The sequence below is a fragment of the Lasioglossum baleicum genome, chromosome 9 (genome assembly GCF_051020765.1).
Source record: "Lasioglossum baleicum chromosome 9, iyLasBale1, whole genome shotgun sequence".
Classification (NCBI taxonomy): domain Eukaryota; kingdom Metazoa; phylum Arthropoda; class Insecta; order Hymenoptera; family Halictidae; genus Lasioglossum; species Lasioglossum baleicum.
In genome coordinates, this window is record NC_134937.1 from 10,494,933 (window position 1) to 10,517,500 (window position 22,568).

The following is a 22,568-nucleotide window of genomic DNA, read 5'->3' on the forward strand; positions in this document are numbered from 1 at the left end:
TTTTTTAATGGCGCACGAAAACGTGGTTCGCGCAGAATAACCTGAACTCTAAAACATTTGGTGGTAAATACGACACGACCTCCGCGAACAAACACCGAACAAAAAGCTAAAATAAAGAAGATAAATCGAGAAGGTACTCAAAGATGAAGCTGTACTCCTTGCTGATTAATGAGCAAAATTTTGCCCGGCTCGTTTAACCAAAATATACATAGGTAATTAATCAAAATTCCTCGGGAAAGAAGAGGACACTAATTATTCACGGCGTTTACTCAAATAGCTTTCGCACAAGCTTCAAGATACTTGTTCCCAGTGGGTAAACAGCCGCAGGATGAACGTGTCCGTCAAGTGTCTTATTTGAAGAGGTTCAAGATAAGGAAATTGAATGTCGGGAATTAAACTAAACGGAAACATGAAATTAGTCGTTACCGTATCGCGTTTCTGCGGAGAGATCATCAACGTTGAATTACGAAGTTCTAGTTCCTAGCTCGTCGGCACAATGTTCACCTTGTGCTGCGTATTTCTGGAAATTGAAAAGATCATCCTTTTATTCAACGAATCGCCAGCGTCAATCAATGTCCAGATTGTGCGGCATGAAGTCATTACCGCTGATACGATCCGTGGATCTCCATTAACGATGTAGATTGCATTAGTTATCTTTGTTTTTTATTTCGAGGGAAATGAGCTTGAAAAATGATTAGAGCAATGAAAATTAGTGTGCTCGGCATGAACGGTTCTATGAACAACTTATCTAATGTGGTGGCTCTTAGATTGGTATTAGATTTCAACTCTTATCGAATAATTTATATAGTTCACGAGAATTTTATTTTATCTGGGGCTTCGGAGAATTTTAGCAGTGGCGATCGACGATCCAATGGATCATATATTGATCCAAAGGAACGAGAAGAAGAGAAAAAGCTAATCTAAATTGTCATTCTTCTAAAACAGATTTATTTAAATACAGACATCTCGTTAAGTTCGCTTTTATAAGGAAGTGTACGATTTCAATTGAATTTTACGAGACAATTTCTTTGTTAGATAATTTAATTTACAATCGTAAAGCACGGAATCTGGAGTTAACCTTTCCGACCTGTCAGCTCCACAGTTAATGTTATAGTAAGATATTGACGTCTGGTAGGAACGTATAAATTTCACAGCTGTGCAATGTGTCACACCAATAGTTAGACGAAAGGCAAGGATTGATCAATTCGATTTCTGAGAGCGTCAAGTCAGTATCGATTTCGTCGTCGATCGCTCGCGAGTGAGGGATCGGGCGGAAAGTTTTCCTCGCTAGTTTCGAATTATCTTGCGAGCACGCGCGCGGAATCGCGTTTGTGCAGCGAAGCACAGAAATGTTGAACTTACATACAGGGTGTCGGAGAAAAGTATTTTCTTATCGGTCACATAATAAAAATACTTCTCTCTATATAGAATTTCTTTTCCCCAAACTGCATTTAGAGAATCTAAAAACCTCACAGACTTCACATACTTCACAGATCGTAGAGTCTGTCTTCGAAAAATGCATCAACCATTTCTCCAGTTTAATTCGTTCCTGAAACATTGTGCCTTCTAAGAGGATTGAATTATTTTCGAAAATTTCGTCTGCATTTTGAGCATCTTTTGAAACGATGTATACATCAGACACACTGTGTACGTGCTCTGTTCTGTGAAGATCCGTTCGTGGCCGCGCACACGGCCAGATAACGAGCGAGAGAAACACATAAACATTCTAATAAATTAGCGCTCCGCTGACCCGGGACTGTCGCCTTGGGCGTTTTTATTCTCGCGTTTAGCGCTGGAATCGGTCAACGCGTGTCACGTTGCGACCGGTGAAAGGTCTCGCTGGTCTCGATAAATCGTATATGTACGTACATACATATGTATATCGGCTAAGATTAGGAATTCGGATCGAAGGTGGCAACAACTGTCTCGCCTCTCGATAATTAGCCCTATCTGTATTTCCGTCCTGCTTTTCAATTTTTCCCTTCGTCGCGCTCCTTTTCCGACCAGTTTTTTCCAAATCGTTATCGACGTCGTATCCCCATCGGTCTGGCAACGGAATCTCACTATAACCGATTAGTACGTTGTCGTTTACGACTTGTTAACACGTTGCTACCACCGTAAAAATCCTACTCGCATTTATTTGTTTAGAGAAGAGAGTTTTCAAGACTTTAGAACATTAATTTAGGAAGAGATTCAGTTGTTTCAGGTGCTGGAGAAATTTGAACGCGTTAAGTAGCAAATGAATTTTTAATCGTGATAATTCCGTTATCTACAATATACGAAGTTGAAAATAAACTTCGTTCTGACTTCGTTTTATTGCGTTTGGTGACATCGGATCCCCAATGTTCGCACAAAATCTGCAATCTATTAATAAGTTTGTATTTCATTATGCAAGAGAAGCGACGGAATCGCAATCGCTTTTAACGACCAGAAAATATACTAGTTTCTTGATATTTTCTTATGTTTTCAGTAACATTATCTGCAAGAATATAGTGTTAAGAATAATAAGAACAAGACAAGAACTTGTTCTCCTTAACAGTTCTGGAAAGTAACAAGATAAACAATCGAGGTCTTTTTTTAAAATATTAAGAATATTTTTTTCGGAAAACTAGACCATAGTGACTCATTAAAATAATAGGAAAAATGTTCGCCACTTCAAGAATTAAATTCAGTATGTCGACATTCGTCCCGAAAGGGTTCATAAATTATTCAACAGCGATACCAGTCATAAAACAGCAAATTGTCTGGAGTAATACAATATAATATCTTCTTTTATGATCGACATTTACGAGAAAATTATTAAGTCTCTTCCAAATGCAGCACACGCGATGTATTAACCCTTTAGCAACCGGAAGTCTCTTAACAGGGTTTCTAATAATTTCCATCGAAGAGGCTTAAATAACGCTCCCAGAAGACGACGTGAATATTAACGAGTTATTGATTCACGAGTATAATTGCTGTCTATTAAAACTGCTATCGATTTCTGGTGTTACGTCGAGATAGTGTTCTATCACTGGACTGTGAATTTTATGCATTTATGACAGTTATGAATTGGTGAAACAGAAAACGGTGATGACATCAGCAGAACTTCTGAATATTTTCACACCGGATTCATTAAAATGATTAGAACGAAGAATACATTTTTACTGAAATTGCAGTTCTGACAATCAACTTTGCAACTTCCTATTTTCCATAAAGATCTGCAGCATATTTATCACTGCGAGTTTTATGCATTTATGACAAAAATGGTTTGGCGAGAAGACTTCACCAATTTTTATCTGCTAAACACTACAAAGTGCACGAACTGTGCAAGATTAGTAGAATATGTCACAACAGCTACGTCGACACAATTCAGGATTTAATCGGGTAGAGCTCGTCTCTAGTAATTGCAGTATGCAACATAGTAACAGAAAATCGCGTGTTCCGTTTTCTCGCAGCGCGATAAGCCCAAGGAGATATCGTGGTCGTCCGCGGAGAGAAGTGCATCGGTATCATCGGTTTCGATCGATTTTTCTGACGTGGGTTATCTGGTTCGGAGAAAACCGGTCACGTATCCGTCGACCCGGTGGTCGACGACATCGTGCTCGTCGACGGTCGACGTTTTGTCCTCGGCGTGACCGACGTGGAAATCTGTACAGGGGCCGCACGCGTGTGACGCACTTCCGGCGCGGATTGATTCGTATGCAAGGAAGCGATCGGGTACTACAGCTTGCTTAGCATCCATTCGGTCTAGTCGGCTCGCGCACCGGGTCTTCCTTTACGGAGACCTACCGCCCCGGTCCAAACCGGAACCGCGGCTAACAATTACCGGAAGATCGGGGATATTTGCACCTGCTGCTCGCCCGCGAGAGATCCAGCCACGATATCGACGGTTCGGTGATTCTTTTATCTCGACCGGACCCTCTCGTTGCGTTTCATTCCCGCCGTTTATCTTCTCTTTACACGGATCGACTGTTGGGCTCGTGGAACTTGGCCGCGATGCAAGCGAGCGATTAGGATTTTGTAACTATCCGAGCACGTTAGTGGATGTTCGGTTTTAATTGCAGAACTGTGTCTGGGGAACTTCTGTTCGTTGTTTTTGAAAGAGACACCTGATGATTCTTGGCCAGAGGAAGATCTAATCTTCGCTCGTTCCTGGTGCATGTTTAATGAATTTTTTAATTTGATGTCGTTTTATCAGTCCTTTATTTTCATATTCAGGAGCGTAGGTTTGCTAATTGTACTGGTAGTAATGTTTCATATGCCGCATTTAGGTAAAACTACAGAAATAATCTATTTCCACGTTAACAACCTCTGTACAAAACTTATCTGCGAACACCCACATGATGTACAGCGGCTTAATTACTGAAATTCCTGACAACCAATATTTTTCGCCTTGCGGTATATTTAACTGGCTTCAAACTGCTGTTTTCAATTTTCTGTGAACAGGGAACGGTGTTTTCGAACGATAGCGCGAGTCTAATGAACCGCGGTTTTCTTTCGGGGCTGATATCGAGATGGCGACGACGCGCGAAACATCGTTCGCGATAAGCCCGGTGCTCGACGGTCTTTTTCCTCGGTCTCGCGAATCGCTCGCGTCTATTTGTCGCAGACGGCCGATACCTTATCGGGACCGCTTCTTTTTCTCCCCGTCATTCTTCCTCGGGAATAATCAAACTGCTGCACGAGATTTATTTCCCACGTGTCGTCAGATACGTCGAACGGTGCCGCGGATTTTCCAACTTCGATCTTCCTTCTCTCACTGGGACTGAACGCACGTTTGTTGCATCGACAATTCGCTCTACGTACGAACTATCTTGCGCAACGGGCACTTCGAAATAATCGCGCGAACAACGCCGAACCTCTTATCGAATCGTGTACGGACAGAATTCGCGTTTGTAACGCGCACCGGCTAACCACTTAATATGTAGCCTCGATTACAATGTCCGACGGACACGGCTGGGGCAACAGGCGATTAAGAAATAATTAAGAAGTGAGCGAGCCGAGTGACTAAGCGCGGGTGTATCGTGATCGCTGATTGATCGCGGCACTTTCCGCGCGTAGTCAGGTTCCAATGAAAATGCAGTTACTCCGAGAGTGGTTTCGCTAAATTGGAAATTAATTTTAGAATCTAATTGCACAATTTTACGGAAGTTTTTGTTAGCTGTAAATGCATAACACACTTTTTAGCATCAATTAGTTCCATAATTGCGAGAGTGATACAGTTTTACAGCTTTTCAGAGCCAGGTTTAGTAACTTGGATTTTATACATTCACTAGAACCAGTAGCGAAACTCTCGATGTAACAAATGATGGAATAAAATTCTTGTTTTAGTTCAGCCTTGATCGATAGAAATATTTCCATTGTAAATGGTACGAATTAACGAATCAAGTTCACACCATCTTTATCTCGCACGATGCTTTACGAGCGTGTGTACAATTATGTAGAATATTTTTATCATTGTTATGAACATGGAAGCATTTTGTTTTCAGATGAATCCTACAACGCGAAAAAAGCTTTATTGATTGATACTTCCATTCCTGTTTCAAGTTCACCAATTAAGTATTAATTGATTGATAAATTAATTCAGCATTGCTCGGTCTTGATAACTTAAGATACACGTGTCGTAGTTCGTGCCATTAAAACTTTACATTACGATCGTGTTACGAAAGGTTACTGTTTCGATGAAAGAAATAACTAAATATTTCCAAGCTAATGTTCTGGCAGTTCTTGTAAATGTTGTCATTGTTATCGTTGGGCCGTGGATCATTATGCAAAATGAAACGTTAATGCGTTTGCAAGGGACATAAAAATAGAATTTCTTGTCTGCATTATTCATTTTTCGTTTATCTGAAAATACCGTCCTCACATTTTTACAATTTTCTGCTTACATTTTTACTGCTTTGTTTCTTGAAACGAAAACAAAGCAACTTCTACTTCTGCAGTCTTTACAAGCCTGCATACAAAATAACGGAGGATCGTTAAAGTAGAAGCTAGAGGTAAACCAAAAATGGTAAATGAAACAGAAGACTCGCTTCTACAGTTTCCATAGGTTCATTTACTGAAGAACTTTCAGCCCCTATTTTTGCAGTTGCTACGATCTTGCACAAAAGATAATGAAGCATTGTTAAAATAGAAGCTAGAAATAAATTTAAAAAATGGTGAATGACTCGACTCAATTCTACAGTTACCATAGGTTAGCAGCAAAGTTAAACGAAACCAAAGTGAAAGCTAAAGCAACTTTCAATCCCTATTTCTGCAGTAGGTACAAGCTTGCACGAAAAATAATAGAACTGCTTTACAACAAAAAATTCCACGTCAAATCAGAATCTGTGATCAATACCGAGGACTCTTCCACAATTACTAACATTTTCAAAAAATTAGTCTAATAGGGTAAACTGTAGCATGAGTGGCACCCTAAGCCAAAATCGTAGTAAAAATCTTTTTATGTTTTTTTGAAATGTTTAAGTGAGCTCAACTTGCTATTATTATAAGCTAATAGAGATTTTTCAGCAAAATCGAACAGTTTTGCGAGCCATAAATCTTCTATTATAAAATATATTCAGATAATAACAATCATAAGACAAACAGTACAGTCATTGACACAGTGAGAAGTAAACGTTAAACTGGCTATGTATTTGTTTTATAATTAAAAATATACGTATTAGACCTACAATAATTATACATATTTATGATTAAACGTATATACATATTTATAATTAAAAATACACTTATGTGTGTGTGTGTGTGTGTTACATCTGTAGTACAGTCCGAAATTAAGTTACAAAGCTATAAAATATACATACTCGTAACAAAAATTTGAATAAATCACTATTTACACTGCACTGTGGTTATCCGTCGGTCTTACTGGATGTACCAGTGTTGCTAACGGTCATATATGGAACTCTGTTATGAACAACGTTGCTTTGAAACATAAATAAGAAGCAATATGAAATGATTTTCTACACCAGGGAATTTTTAATATTTGCCGTTTAAATCAAAAGTGCCAATAACTAGTGCAGTGCCAGCAATATGTTGTACACCATTTAAACTGTGGTGCCCAAGGTGGTTCGGAACCCACCTTATAAAAATTGTAGGTCCCGTCGCGAAAAAATCCTAACAGGATTAAGTGCGACGTAAAATAACCGATAAAAAAAAATGTGTAGTACAGTTGACCCTATCTAGGGCAAGGTAGAAGGGAGCAAGGGCCAGAGATCTGCGAAGGCAGATCGCCCAGCTGTCCGAGGCATGATTTCAGCGATGTATCGGTGTTGCGGGTGTAATTAAGATTCGCGATGCGTCGTTAGGTCCTTAAACGCGGCTGAGGATCGCAGCGCGTGCCGACACATCGGTCGTTGTACGGACACACTTAATAATACGTGTCGACGATCGCGGAGGAAGCGTTAGCCGGACATAGAGAGTCGGGGCTACGTAAGCCGGCTGTGTTCGTACAACGAGCGAGAGAGCCCGATACACAACCGGCCAGGTTGTTTCTTATTGTTTACCCTATATGTCCCCGGAAGCAGGGCCAATCCGCCGGAAAGACGAGACCGTTAACCCGCACGATCCCGAGACCTCGCGGCCGCGCATGCCAACTCTGCATTATTGGCTTTTTGTATGCTTATGTTAAGTGGCCGCAACGGGCGCCCGAGACCGCGCGCGCGCGCGCGCTCGCAAAGACCGCACGCCCGGGCATAATATGCTCTCCTCTCTTCTCTTCTCTCTTCGGATAGTAGGTACCTACTCGCCGCGCACACACCTTCCCCACGATTTTCAGCACCGCCCCCGGATCTATCTGATCCCCCAGAGAGCTCATCCGCTTCCTCCGAGAGAACTCGCCGCGAGCTCCGTGAGCTATCGTCGATCTGACCGAGGTAATTGAAATGTTTCAGCACGATCGCCAGCCCCGCGCGAACTTCCCTGGAAGAAGTCTTGGCGCTCCCATACTCTGATCTTTGGACACTTTCGCTCCGAAATTAGCCTGACAGCCTTTGCATTTTTCTTTTCGTGATTTCGTGACTGGTGTAACTGGGATCATTCTAATCCTAATGTATCAATTTTAATATTTTAATATTTTCAATTTGTCTCAAATTTTTTCCATCAAAGTGATAATTCCGAGGAAAAATCTTTCCAGTCGAATCGTTCGAATCGATCGCCGAAACGAGCACCGAAAGTGATTTTAAATTATTCCATTGTCTACGAGTTCCTTGAATTTCGTTAATGAAATCGTGATAATCGTCGGAAATTGTGCTTAAGTGATTATACCGCTGTCAGACCGGGTTATTATAGATTAATATAATGGCGCAATCGAGCACATTGTAATGGGAACGACGACGTATCGACAATTCGACACGTCTATTTCGAGCAACGAAATGAATGCTACCACCTGAATTGATTGCGACCGTAGCACAGGTACACGCCTGCATTCGATGTAAAGACTGCTGGTTATATTAAGCGTTCATGCGCTGCGACGTTCCATTAATATTTAATGTTCATTTTATGTAATAGGAAGCAGCAACGATGAGTAAATGACCCACTTCGCGTTACTATGTATCTATTCGTTGCTGTGGCGTAGGTCCGGTTTTAATTAAATGATTTCCTCGGGTGAAAACGTGGTACGAATGTACAAAGTGTCTACCCGGCCAAGAAAAATTATATATTCACAGCGATACCATTTATATTTGCATAATAATATAGGTACAGTTGCCGCTGTCAATCACCAATTGCTCGGAAACGTATTACATATTTTAGGGTTTCTACGAAGTTATCGACGTTAACAATGGACGAGAAAGAATCGAGAGAGAGAGAGAGATTTGTATTTCGCGAGCTCGAGCTGTGCCAGCAACTCGTTGCAACCGATATATAGAGCACACAAACCACATATCGGTTTCCATCATTAGACCAAAAGAGGGGGAGGGGCCGTGGTTCTCGATGGCTGCGCTCGATACCAAATTAACGCGGGACGAGTTATTGCGAGGGGTCCAGTGTTTGCCCGCGACAGAAATTGCCTCTTACTCGAATTGATTTTCACCGCTCGCTGTATCTATTTCCCGGCGATCCGCTAAGATTAAATCACTTTTTTCTCACGCGCCTTGTCCTCCTGTTACAGCTGGTACGTCCACGGACTCGCTAATTCTCGTTCTTTCTACGTACCGTCCAAATAACACGTTCCGAGAAATAGAAAATAATAGCAAATTGTGGCGCGTGAAGTGTAGCAACATTTACAGTAAAACTATCAAGCCTGCTTACAACGCAGTAACGTCACACGGAGATCCTATCGCGAAGCATTTAGCATTGCCATCGGGCACTGTACGCCCCGACGATAAGATCGCTTATTTGATTTACGCTTCGAGTACGCTGCCAACCCCTTCTGAACGACCCGCCAAATATTTGCTGTCTTCGGGCCGGGATGGAATTATATTGAATCATGGGGCAACTGATCCATTTATCCGTCTAGATTGTCTGTCTGTCGGCGTTGATGTTCGTTTATGGTTGCACAGGGACACTTAGGGGTTCGATCGGAAGATGGTCTTTTGGCTCCCACTGTGCAAACTGACTGCGGCCGCTCTGAACGCATTACCGATGATCAAAAGTATCCAAAACGCACTCCCTTGTGGCTAGCCCTTCGCAATCATTATTAGCAACACTAATTTATTTCCCCTTAACCAGTCCATTGCAAACAATATCGCAGACGTATCGCGTACATCTTGCAGAGTCGCATTAATTCAATTGCAAATAATTCTGTTCTGTAAACTTTCACGTGGGAAAAGTGACAGTAGATCCCTCGGAGAGAGAAATCGCATCTCAACCATTCAGATCTACATTTTTGTGATCTCGGCAATTCGGAGCAAGTCTCCCGGCCTACGAGTGGCATGGAGCAATTAATTATCCTCTTCGGCAAGGTGTAGGATGAAGAGCAATCTTCGCTGAATTGTCAGGGAGCAGTACACACGAGCAGGGCCTCACCCCTCAGGCGGCGAGGAAGTTTTGTGTCCGTGGTGACAGTCGGTTGTTCCACATCCAACTTTATTGCCAGTTGGTTGCAACGCGGCAGATCGATCGTAAACTTGCCTGCGCGTTCGTGTCGGTGTATCCGTGCACGGTTGTTTGGCCGTGTCCGGACATCGCTGGAGGAGAAACACCGACGGTGACGCGATCGCGCGTGCACCCATACGAAGAGAGAGATTCTCGTCTCTCCGGGAGAGATTATACAACCAGCTTCTCTCTCCATCCCTCTCCTCGGGCTGGTTCCAGTCGCGCGGCGAACGTAACAGAGTTTATATAAAATGATACACGGTCCGCTACTTTGTCATACGATCGTTTAAATTCATCCCGAGGCTGCAGCAGAGCCACGGACCCAATGGGCCGCGATTAAAGTCAGCCACCGCTGAATTATCGTTAGCCGAGATTACGACGGCTCGCTGTTATGGCTAACTCGCTGAAAATTTACAAAACCTCGGTGATAGAGCGAGCCGTGTACCGTTCCGGAGTTACACTTGTCCCTGTTCTACCGTTACAACGAGACCGGCAACCTTTATCGAGCGATAAAGGAACTGACGCTGGATCTATGACCTACCCCCGAGGTACCCTGCTGTCTCCTGGAGCTGGAAAAACCGACACGAGTCTCTTCGCGTTACAGAAACTAGATGAGGGTGGCGCGAATTCCTGTCTGAGAGGCTTCTGCAATCTTTGGCACAACTTTCTAAACGATTTTCTGCGTTTGCCTCGTTTTGCCCTGGTTTTGGTGGACGTTTTGTAGCTTGAATATACTAAACTGTCAACTTCATGATTAATCCTTCGACGACAACTGTCGACATGCTGACAGTATCAATGCCACGTAACGTTTCGTGACGTAAGTGCTTCTTGGGACAGAGACTGTTACTCAGGCATTCATTGAGATTCTGCTGCGGAAAAATTATTACTAATTGTACACTATATGCACTTCCAAATAAGGTACTTGTTTAGAAAGAGAGCTCATCAATATTCTATGAAGAAATTCTTCAAAATTATATTATTCCTACCTGAGCAGAGTATTTTTATTGTCTATAAATGTTTCGACGACATTCGCCGTGGATCAAAAGCCGGCGTCCCGTATCTAACCGGGAGACAGGATACATTAGAAGGTGTCCGCGCGCCTAAAGGTTCATTAAACGGCCGGCCGATAAATCACAATTCCCATGAGCGATTTTTCCGGGGCGGTATCTGTAAGCGCGGCGTGACCTTTTCGGTCTCCACGCGTTATCCGTAAAAGCGTTCGCCTAGCAGCCTTCTACACCGGGGTAGAGTGTCGAAAGAGGAAACGACAAAGAGAAAGAGTGCGCAAGAGAGAGAGAGAGGGTGCGGCCGAGTCATTAAATCTTTGCGCTGGCTCGACAGGACTAATCTGCCTCCATTAAGGCTAATGGGAAAATCGCGAGAGAGGAGGCGAACCGCTGTCATCTGCATGTCGAACGCCACGCCGTGTCCCCGCTAACGAAAAACGCGTGTCGCTGACTTTTCACTCGGTCGACGTCGCCGACGCAACCCTTGCCGCGCAACCGGCACAAAAACCCACCCCCACCGACGAAAACCAGGTCATTAAATGGCCGTACATCATCGCCGCGACGTGGCACATCCTGGCCCGACTCATTAGCCCTGGATATTCGTCCTGCAGGGACCGCTTCAAGTTTGACGGCCGAACGAGTCCTCCGGGAACCAAATCTCTTCGCTATAGCACGAGTCTAGATCAATAGCATCCCGAGATTCATCTCCTCCGCAGATTTCTGGCTTTCAAAATATTTTATAAATATAATAAGGACTCGGATCTCATCTGAAATTGAAAGAAACAGCTCTCGACGAAATTCCTGGGTCTGCTAGCCAAAATGGCCCCGACTGCAAAGTCTAACATCATCGGACAGTCTGGAGCGTGCATCCGAAGAAAAAGATGTCGGCCGATCTTGGGGTAGCCTATCGGGGTCCCGATGTAGCTCATTATCCAAACGAGCGAGCACGGGGCACGGCGTTCGGCTTGGTCGAGCCTGAAATGCGTTCGCTGCTGAAACAATCGGACGCCACGGTTCCGGTTCGAGAGGGTACCTGTGGATCGAATGTACCTGGGAACGGAGGACTCCCGCTCCTCTTTTGACCGAGGCGAAAGAGGAGGACGGATAGACGGATGGACAGATGAAAGGGGCCGCGGACGGCTGGCGTGGCTTCGCGGTTGATTAAACCGAAACGCGACCACGAGGGCAGCAACTCGGCTGAACGGCTTTCGGCGATGCCATGTGCGTGCACACACGTTGAGGAAAAGATGGCGCCGTCACCGAAATGGCTGCACCTTCGCGTTGATAAAAGCGCGCGCGAGAACCCCCCCGAGCCACACGGTCACCCTACCTGGAAAGGTGCGCGCCGCCGGCTGAGCCCCGTGGAAAAGAGAACGACAGTTCTCACAGGCCAGACAGGGAGCGTGACTGGCAGCGGCAGAGGGACGAAAGGAGTCGGATATCACCCCTAGTTACGAGTGGTAACGAGGGGCGGAGTCGCGCGAGCCGCACACCTGCCTCGTTTCGAACTGGCCATGGTCACTCAACCCCCCGGTTTTATCCCCCTTAAAGGCTACGCCTTGACAGACGCGTTTTACGTAAACGCGAGGGGCTGAGCCGCGATGGAAATGGCCGATTCGGTGGACTTTGATGGTCGATGGCTTTTGCTTGTTTCGATCTCCGAGCTGTCTTCGTGTTCGGGGGTGCGAACGCTTAATTACTGTTCGCGAGTCAGATGACAGCCGGAACGTCGATACTATAGACCCTGATCAGTAGATCCACCCTAGTGAAATGCATTCGTGTTGTATCATTGACAGAAGAAATTAGATCACACCCAGGAGCTCATCAGGCAGGATAAGAAAAAACGCAAGTTCATTTGTTAGACATTTTAGACCATTTCATCTACCAAGAATTGAATCTACCAGAGCTAAAGCTTTATATCTTGAAGTTGTGCCTGCTGTCTTCGTCTTTGGGGGTAGTATCAGTATCTTCAACAAGGACAAAGGTCACCAACCACCATCGACATTGCCGTCCGAATTATCCTCGAGACGCGAACTGTCCAAGTCCTAAAGCATCCGCTGCTCCTAAAAGGGTTACTCGTGTGGAGCACACGCGCAGCAGTTCCAGAAAAGTCGCAGCACCCCCGGTCCCGGTCTCGCAACATCCTGAACGACGAGATATCGTTGCTCGAAATCCCCTCGGAGTCGCCTCGGAAGCGCACCTTTGTCGAGGCTGCGTGACGGGTAGCCGCCATTATTGAGCTTTATTTCCACCCTCTTTCGCTCCGGGTAGCATGTTTGTGTGCGTGCGTTTGTGTAACTATATGTGTGTGTGTGGACGCATGGGACTGACGTTCCGGGATCGAGGGGGTGGCCCGCGGAGATGGGAAATTAATAAAACTGTCACTTATCTACCCTTCCCGGGGGCAGGCCTAGGCGGGCTAGCTCTCCAGCTATCTCCATCTCGTTTCCACCCTCGCGGTATCTTTCGGTGCCGGTTGTTCGGTTGCGGGTGCCTCCATCTGTCTTTGTTTCCGCGGGAGGGGGGGGTGGTCGCGGGACTCGCAGCAGCTGAAACGAGGCGCTAAACATTTCAATTTGGCATCAACGCCGGGGACGCAGAGACAGAGAGGGATGGAAAAGCGCTCACACGCGCTTCTTCGTCTCCACACCCGCCCCCAGGTGTGTTTCTCTCTTTTCCCCGTGGAAACGGCGCCTATCCGGCACGCGGAGGGTCGAAACCTGAGCCCCCGTGGTGCACGTTCTCTCGCAAAGAGAGCGAATGAGCCCGGGTGAAACGGGGAGAGGGAGAGAAAGCGAGAAAGAAAGCCGAGAGAGGCGGCAGAAGAGAACGATATGGAAGAGAGAGAGAGAGAGGGTGAGGATGGCTTAACCCCCCGGTCTGTTTGCGAGGAGCAAATGGCGTTCTGCAGTTATTTTAAAATTCAGTCGGTGGCAGGGGGCGCGGATCGGATTAAAAAATCAGAGTGGAAGCTTGTTTCTCATGATAACAGCCAGCCGCCCCCGAGAGCGGGAACTGCTGCTTTCTACCGATTCCGTCTCTCCTCCCCCGCGACCCTCGACCCTCCTGTCGAGAGAGACTCTATCTCTCCGCCTCTTCCGCGTCCACCTGTACCCTCCCTTGCACCCTCTCCTGCTACCCTTCAGCAAACCGGCTTTCTCTCTTCCACCCCCCGCGCCTTCCGGGATAGAGTTTTTCGTTTCTCCAACCGATCTATCGCTCGCTCAGCCTCCACCGTATCGCCGCGCCACCGGCGTTCTCGACAGCTTTAAATACGCCCCGGTCAAGCCGACGGAATATAGACCTGTCGACCATTCTATGTATGCAGAGTATTATATATACATATACGTATATGTATATGCACTTATGTACGAGAGCTGCGAGCCAGCAGATTTCGCTGCTCGAGCGCGACACACGAGCAAAGCTGATCCCATCGGCCCCTTGTTTCCATAGCGATTGGTAATCGACCTCCTCGGTCGTTACTCAGGAAAATGGATCCGAATGATCTTTCGCGGACAGGCGCTGATTGGTTAATTGTACACGTCGGAAAATTTGGAAGAGCTTGCCGACATTATTTCATTCGACCTGTCTGTTCGATTACTCCGCGGCCGGACGCGGTAGATTAGATTCGGAAGACATGATTTAACGTTTGTACGGTTTTAGAGAGGACTTTCGTATAATTCCTTGTCTTCAAATTACTTACATGGTGCTTGAACATTACGCCAAAATGCAGTCTGCACATTCAGGAATGTATTCCGGAAATTTTATTGATCTTGAACGAAGTTGATTTTGGACGCGGTTGTCCCTCGCGAGAGGTCTGCGAGGAGAAAGGGTTGAGCGAGGTAGAAGGTTCAGGGGGTGGTGGGATCGGGGGTGGTAGAAATGTGAAAAGGGGACCGCAACGAGGAGAACGGAGTCGAGTGGAGGTGGGACAAGGGAAAAAACGAGTGGCCGGGGAAGTAAGCATCTCGGGAGTCCTCGGGAGTCGGCCGCCGGTGGAAAATTTAATTTCGATCCCGTCGATTCAGCAGTTATACCGAAGTTTAATCTTTGATAAGGGTTAGTCTTTTAGTAATGGGATCCCGGGGGGTCGGTCGCTCTGGTCCGACTTCGTGAGCCTGGTAGGGGGGCTCTTTGGAGAGAGGTGGAGAAAGGGGGGTACAGTCTCTCTCTCTCTCTTTCTCTCTCTCCTTTTCCCTCTTGCCTTTCTCGACTCGTTTCCACCGTGCTCCTCCTCCGGTCAGGATGGAAGGAAGGAGCTTAAACCGTTAGATAGAGATCTGCTCTCGGGATGAAAGTAGTAGCTACCCGCTTATATCGTTCCTCTAACCGAGCAGGACTCGGACTTTTATACCGGGCCCGGGCGGGGGAAGGCATAACGAGCCTCACGATTGGATAAGTTTCTCGACACGAGCTTCCACCAAGGAGACTTTGCCATCTTCCTCGTTTTCTTCGTCCTATCCCCCTCTTGTTCCCCTGTGTCTTCTCCCCACCCAGGTGTATGTGTCTCTCTCGTCCAGTTTGCTCGTATAACGTATCGCGACTTGTGTACGTCCCCGACCGCCTTATATCCGGGTCACGTGCATCCTACGACGACGAGAACGGCCAACGTCGAAGGACTTAATAAAAGGATGGACTCTAACTCCTCCACCTCTTTCTCTCCTCTCCCTTCCGCCTTCTCCTTTCTCTCTGTCTTCTATCTGCCCCTCTTACTTCGACCGAAGCGTTTCCATTAAAGACTTTGTTCAGTTCGCCGCCTCGATTCGCTTCGCGATATTGAGGACGTCTATTCGTACCACCCCGGAGGTTAATGCTTTCAATTTGGGGCTGGACTGTCTCCCGACCAATGCTCCACTCCTTTATTTATACGACTAAGAAGATAGGGCTGAATGCCCGGCCACCTGACATCGGGAAATTTAACGGTTCCAGCGCCGCGTCGGGTAACACTTCTTTATGCAAATGTTCCAGGGAAATAGTTATTTCGATGTTGTAGAGATTCTTTATGGGGACGAATGGCGTTCGCTTTGGTTAATATTAGCGTATCAACTCTTTTGACTTATTGGGTAGCGTTTTTTTTTTAATTTATGCAGAAAGTTTTTATTTTCCGATGGAAATTGTGTTGCTGAAAGAATGTCTTGGTTTGCTTGTTCCAGCTATGGTATGGACCTCAACGGCGCGAGACGGAAAAACGCGACACGAGAGACCACGAGTACACTGAAGGCTTGGCTGAACGAGCACAAGAAGAACCCGTACCCGACCAAGGGCGAGAAGATCATGTTGGCCATCATCACGAAGATGACTCTGACACAAGTATCGACGTGGTTCGCGAACGCCAGGAGACGTCTGAAGAAGGAGAACAAGATGACGTGGGAGCCTAGGAATAGGGTTGAGGACGAGGACAACAATAACGAAGACGATGACAGTGGAAGAAAAAGCGTGGACGAGAAGGATCGATTAGGTGAGTCTCCGAAAGCGTTTCTAGAAAACAACTCGTAAGAGTATGCACAGTGAAATAATGTCACACGTGAAATAGGGATCTCTAGTAGACACACCATTCTCCAAATTCTCCAATAAAAACCCGTTGCTATATCGTATTGTAATTTGGTCGCTAAATTAAAAGCAAAAACCCCATTGCGTGAGAAACCCCTTCGCCCCCTAAAAGCAAGCTCCCCTTGTTCCAGACTCCAAAGACTCAGGTACCGGTTCGAGCGAGGACGGCGAGCGACCAGCGCACCGGATGGAGCTGCTGGGTACAAGCGGCGGTTCCGGAGGTGTGCAGGGTAGGACCGAGAGCGAGTGGAGCGAGTCGCGAGCGGACAGTGGTCCGGATAGTCCCGAGTGTCTGTACGACCAGAGGGAGCCGAGGCATCCGTTGCAGCTTCAGCACCCGGCGTATCTCTCCTCCTCTCACGGGAGGCTGTTGCGTCATCCGTCGCCGGAGAGCACGTCCCCTAGTAGTCATCATCTTCCGCCTAGCACGAGCGCGCCGTCAACCGGAAGCGGCGTGACCACGAAGCCTCGGATCTGGTCGTTGGCGGACATGGCAAGCAAGGACGGTGATCAGCAGAGACCGACGCCGACGACGATGACGGGTCTGTCGTCGCCTTACAGCAGCGGCAGCGGGGGTGGTGGTGGTGTAGCTGGTGGAGGAGGCGGCGGAGGAGGCGGAGGAAAACTGGTGAGTCCTTTGGCGAGTCGTCTACCGCCGCATCATCCTCTGCACCCGGCGATGCACTCGGGAACGCAGTTCGTGCGGCCGCATCCGGACTTCTACCGCAACCTGTACGGAGCCTCGCATCTGGGCTCCGGGGACATGTCCTTGCTGGAGACCTACTCGAGGACCCTGGGCGGCCTGAGCGGCGTCATGCCACCCTCCACCGCGCCCAGTGTACTAACTTGCGCCGGAACCGGAACCGTGAAACCGTTCACCATCGACGGAGGCGGCGGCGGACTCTCGCCTCTATCCTCTTCGTCGACGGCGTCCTCCGGTGGGTCCGACCAGGCCCCCCTTCCGAGCGGAAGCCTGCCTCCGACGCAGGAGCTCAAGTCCCCCGGCCGAGTGTGATCGGGCCCCGAAAGCTCGGCTTAAGTTTGTTCGAGAGGACCCGACTCGAACTGCCCCGCGCCGATGGACAATCGTCAGGCGCGGCGCTGTGTGGTGTGGATGACAATAATAAGAGACTACGATCTTGTAATTAGTGTACAGTAACCGACTGGAGAACGACAGAACAAGATGTACTGCACCCTTCTCTCCTCGATCATCCCCCTATTCCTAGTCTCTTCGGATGAACCCTACTCCCTCCCAAATTCCCTCCCCCCTTTCCTCGAAAGAATTAAAATTCGTGGCCCCCACCCCTGCCCCCCCCCAAAGCTCTTCCTCTCCCGTTTATCTCCGTAGCAGCAGCAGCTATCGCGGTTTAAGAGGAAAAAAAAAATGGAAAAGCTATCCTAGGCGTCGACTCGACATTAATACTATACATAAAGTACTATATATATAAATACACACGATAATAATAATAATTATTTATGCGTTTGTAAATAGTAGAGAGGGCCCACTAGAGAGCGTCCGGCCAGTGTATGTATTGTATGTAGAGTAGGTACGATATTATTATTATAATATTTGAGATCATAATTCATACTAACGACGACGATGATTATTATTATTATTATTATATGATTATGATTATTATTATTATTATTATTATTGTTATTGCAATGTTTATATAATATTATCGATTCACGTCGACTCGGTCGATCATGACGAGGTATGGATCGTTGATCGCTGAGACGGGTTACGGGCGGGGCGCGTCGATCGACGGGGGTGGCTCCTACGTTCGTAAGTATTATTTATTTATTGCTCGACCGGTTTCTCGTGATATTATCCGCGGTCTGGTTGGTATTCGAAGGGTCTCCACCTTTCGTTTCTCTGCGCCCCCGTTTCGTCTTTTCCATCGGGCCCCGTCGCGAACGCGCTCGTCTCCGCCCGTAACCCGCCAGAACCCGGAATTCCCGTTGCCCCCCCGTTGTCGCGGGCCCTCGGGCCCGCTTATACAACTTTACACGACACGGAGACAAACACACACACACAGAGACGTACTATGTAATAAAGAAGAAGGGCCGAGGGCGCCGGCGACGCTCGCAGGGCGCGCAACGACCGTCAACATATCATGTCATGTCGAGAGTGAACGATCGCCATCACCTTTTAGTCATTCGTGTCCAAAATTTCACGCGAGCTCGCCGATATGCCACATTGGCAGATGGCTTGCAGACTGTGTCCTTTCGCAATAAACGAATCATTATAAAAAAAAAAGAACTATGAACGTTGGAGGTTTTGTTATTTTACGCGTGTCCCTTCTCTATCGCAGCGAGCGGATTTGATCGATCACCCCTCGATCCGGTGAGAAAAAGGAGGACGATCTTGAAGATGGTGTGCGGAGCTGCTTTGTTCCATTGTTCGAGCACGGTGAACAGGTAAGGGCGACGTCATCGATGGGATTGCTGACAGCCGTTTGATGTGGCGCGTTATATGTCTGTCGATTTTAATTGATACTTCGGAGGCGGAGCTGAAGGGGACGCGAACCTTTGGGGATTTAGGATTTGGGACTTGTCGGTGCAGTTGTCTTCTGATTAGGCGCAGTGTGGAGTTTCTATGAGCCTGTGTGCTGTCTATGTGGAGACGTAAGTTTTAAGCTTGTGTCGGAGTAGATTCTGGGTCTTTGCGAATTAACTGTTGAACGGTGGACGATTTTGAGAATTTATGGTAGGCATAGTTGGATTCATTCATATTTTCGGCCTTACCATTTTAAGATCAATGTTACCGATCTTACTGAGTTCAATAGACATTATTAATGATTTCAATTGGCTGCTAACCATTAAAATTAGAATTTGGATTAAAATGGACTCGACTTGGACTCGGCTTTGATTTAATTTGATATTATTCGTGGACGACTATTCTCTACCGTCATTCTGTGCTAGTATCTATAAAAAGCAGCGTTTTCCCTGAAGGATCAAATCCACGAAAGATCATACTCCATATCGATCGCTCTCGCAGCAAGCAAAGCAGCAGCAGTTCCCCCGAAAAGCGCAGGATCGAGCAGATTCCCGGTTGCTCGATTAACGAGCGGGCCTCATGCCCGGGTACGGTGGCTGTCCGCGAGTCATTATGCCGTTGTCGGCCTAATCGCGGCGCATGCATCCGATCGTAGAAGAGACAATACGGTCCAGTAGGAGAGGCTGGCGAGGGGGGAGAGAAACTGGCGAGTCGAGCCGGCGGCGACGACGGGAGCAGCAACGGATGAATATGAAACGTCCTCGTTCTCGGAACCGGCCGCAAGATGTACTTATAAAAATGCAAAGCGACCGACTTCTGGGTGGTTGCGGGACAAGCTTGGTTATTAGTAAACATTTAAATCGACAATCGCTATAGGTATACGGGAGACAGCGGGGGGAACGCCGGGTGAGCGTTCCCTTCTTTGCTGCCCGGTTCCCGCAAGGTCCCCGGGACCCCTTCTGTCACTGTCCCACGAGCTCGCAGAGTCTCGGTCTGTCCCTCGCTCGGTCCCACTCGGGGACCAAGGTAGAAGAGGAACAGAGGCGAAACGACACACAGGCCAGGATCGGCCCTGGTGGAGGAAACAAGAAATCAAGCCGCGGGACCACCCGCCACGGCCTTGGGGGCACCGAGCCGCGGATCCCAAGGAGGTCCATCCCGTCTTCATGAATCAACTCGTTCCTGAATCGGCATAAACCTTCAAAGGGTTGTGGGGGTCCAGCCGGGGGAGCAGGGGGGTCCTCGACCCTCTCTCGATAGATTCCGCAGAGTTATGCGGACACCGGTGTGTGCCCTCCACTGTCTTCGTTCTCTACCCCCCTCGCCCACGTTCTTGCAACCGTGCCTGCCTTCCGTGCCCTCGCCATATCGATGCTCCAAAAACGGAACTCCTCTGTCCGCGGGAAGTCGGACCCTGATATTTCAATTTTGCTGTTCCAATCCAGGGATCACATCAGCGACCGTAATTCTGAATGCTTAGAACGCTGTTCCCCACAATTTTTCGAGCGTGCCCTACCTCAATATCCAGGATGTTCTGAAAATTTTTTTCTCAAAGAAACTAAATGGATCCTGATTAATGCACTGAAGATACTTTTGCGAATTTATTAGTTTACCGAAATACTGAATGTAAATGTTTAAGTAGAATGATGTATTGAATAATCTGAATGTTCCACGAGCCGTAGAAGTTGCAGCAGAGTGAAAATAATCAACGTTGCTGCCAGATCGTTTGAACCGATAGCGAGCTTATATTTACTACCACCTGAGAATGGCGTCGAGTGGTCAGTAACTGTAGTGGAGGAGTGAATAATGGTATTGGCGATCCCGTTGTGGGATCATGTCGATTCAACGGCGCACGAAAGTTGCTATCCTGGCTCACAATTGAATCGTCTATTTACGGATGCTGAATACCCTTTCTACATGGTACAATTCTACTTTTTGTCTCCTCGGTCGAACGTGTAGGTACATACAAGCTCCTTCTTGGAACCTGGACTTTCTAAAACGGCTGTTCATAGTAATGTTTGTGGGTCAGAGATCTCTCACTATTCCTTTTTTGTTGGTTCACTTTGCTGCGGTTCCATTAATCCTTCCAGTGTTCCCGTGTACAAATGTATCGCCATAAATGCAGCAAGCAAAATATTGAAAGTGTGTTATCTTCGACAGACGAGATCCTCTAACAAAGGGTCATCTCAACATCTATAAATTTTAAAATGTGAACTTTAGTAAAAGAATATTTACACGAGCTTATTTTAATTCACCATCATTCATATGTAGGGTAGAAAAATATCTTCATCTTAAAAGATAAGTAAATGGATCGATGGAGCTTTTTCCCTTGAAAGCAACCTTGAAGGATCAACACGATGACATCAACCGTAAACGATCTCCAATCAAGGTCTCACATCAGCTATACTTGACCCTGATACAGATTAGGGGATGCTTTTAGTCCATTAGAAAAGTACATTTGAACGTCGTAGGTCGCGCTAATGGCATGCACGCGTTGCATAACTAGATTACAGAAAGTCAATCTCTTAATCCGAGATATACAGTCACGGTAACGATCCATCCCTCTTTGAGCGCTATAGCGTGTTCTAAACGATGCAGCTATTGCTTCATCGATGGCCGTTTTCTTACAACATTCTCGTTCCGCAAAACTGCATTACAATCGAATCCTGGACTCGAGAAGCAGCAGCAGGTGAGAGGCAATCGGCTGGCCGGTCGCGTCCGCAGAATTAATAATTAATTTGTCGTTGCGCATTACCGGCGGCGGAGGTGGGGTGGCGTCTAATTTTAGAATTACAAAAATGTATTACGACGCGGCGTTAATGCGGCGAACGGCATTTAAATTGCCCGGTAAACCCGTTTTATGCCGCCATAAAGATACCGATGTGCAAAAATGCAGGTGTATATACGGGAGGACTGCAGCGTATCCCACACGAGCGGCCAATACCTACCCGCCAACAGATAAACCGACCCATTACCAATATAGTAGCCCAGTTGTAAAATGATCGTGTCGCGGGGTACTAACTGAGACAACACTATCTGCCGCCCAACGGGGACGCAGTTTTTAGTGGCAGTCGACGAGGACAGCAGGGGAGGGGGACGGACGATAATCGACCACTTATCTTGCGAGTACACGCGGATACTGTGGGAAACACCCTTACACCGTGGCTGCGAATCGATGGAATAACGATTAATGGGGAGAAACCGTAACTCGTGCTATGGGAGTCGTGCTCTACGTCAGTTCTGGGAACCAGCGATCCGCGATTAGTCACTGGAGATTTCAACGAAACTGTCCCGTTCACTGAATGAACACCTCTTTGTGAATGAACACCATTCGTGAACGAAAAAGTAGCATTCGCAATGCCCCCTTCACGCTGGAATTTATACAGAAATTATACTGCAAGTTCACAGGCGTTTCGCTAAAGAGGTCGTCCTCTTTTTATCATTTTTCTGTTTCCCTATGTACGGACAATTTTTATTCTGCATAAAGATCAGCTGTC

The 22,568-nt window shown here is 46.9% G+C and overlaps 1 protein-coding gene across 1 annotated transcript in view; it reads left to right on the top strand.

Moving 5' to 3' along the window:
• The window catches only part of Mirr (iroquois-class homeodomain protein mirror), a 50,431-nt gene extending 31,856 nt beyond the window's left edge, over positions 1-18,575 (top strand). The window contains exons 4-5 of the mRNA XM_076429713.1: positions 16,175-16,479; positions 16,703-18,575. Of these exons, the coding sequence (XP_076285828.1) occupies positions 16,175-16,479; positions 16,703-17,586 (1,189 nt within the window). The 3' untranslated portion in view covers positions 17,587-18,575. The remainder of the gene's footprint in view (positions 1-16,174; positions 16,480-16,702) is intronic.
• Positions 18,576-22,568: the final 3,993 nt, after the last annotated feature.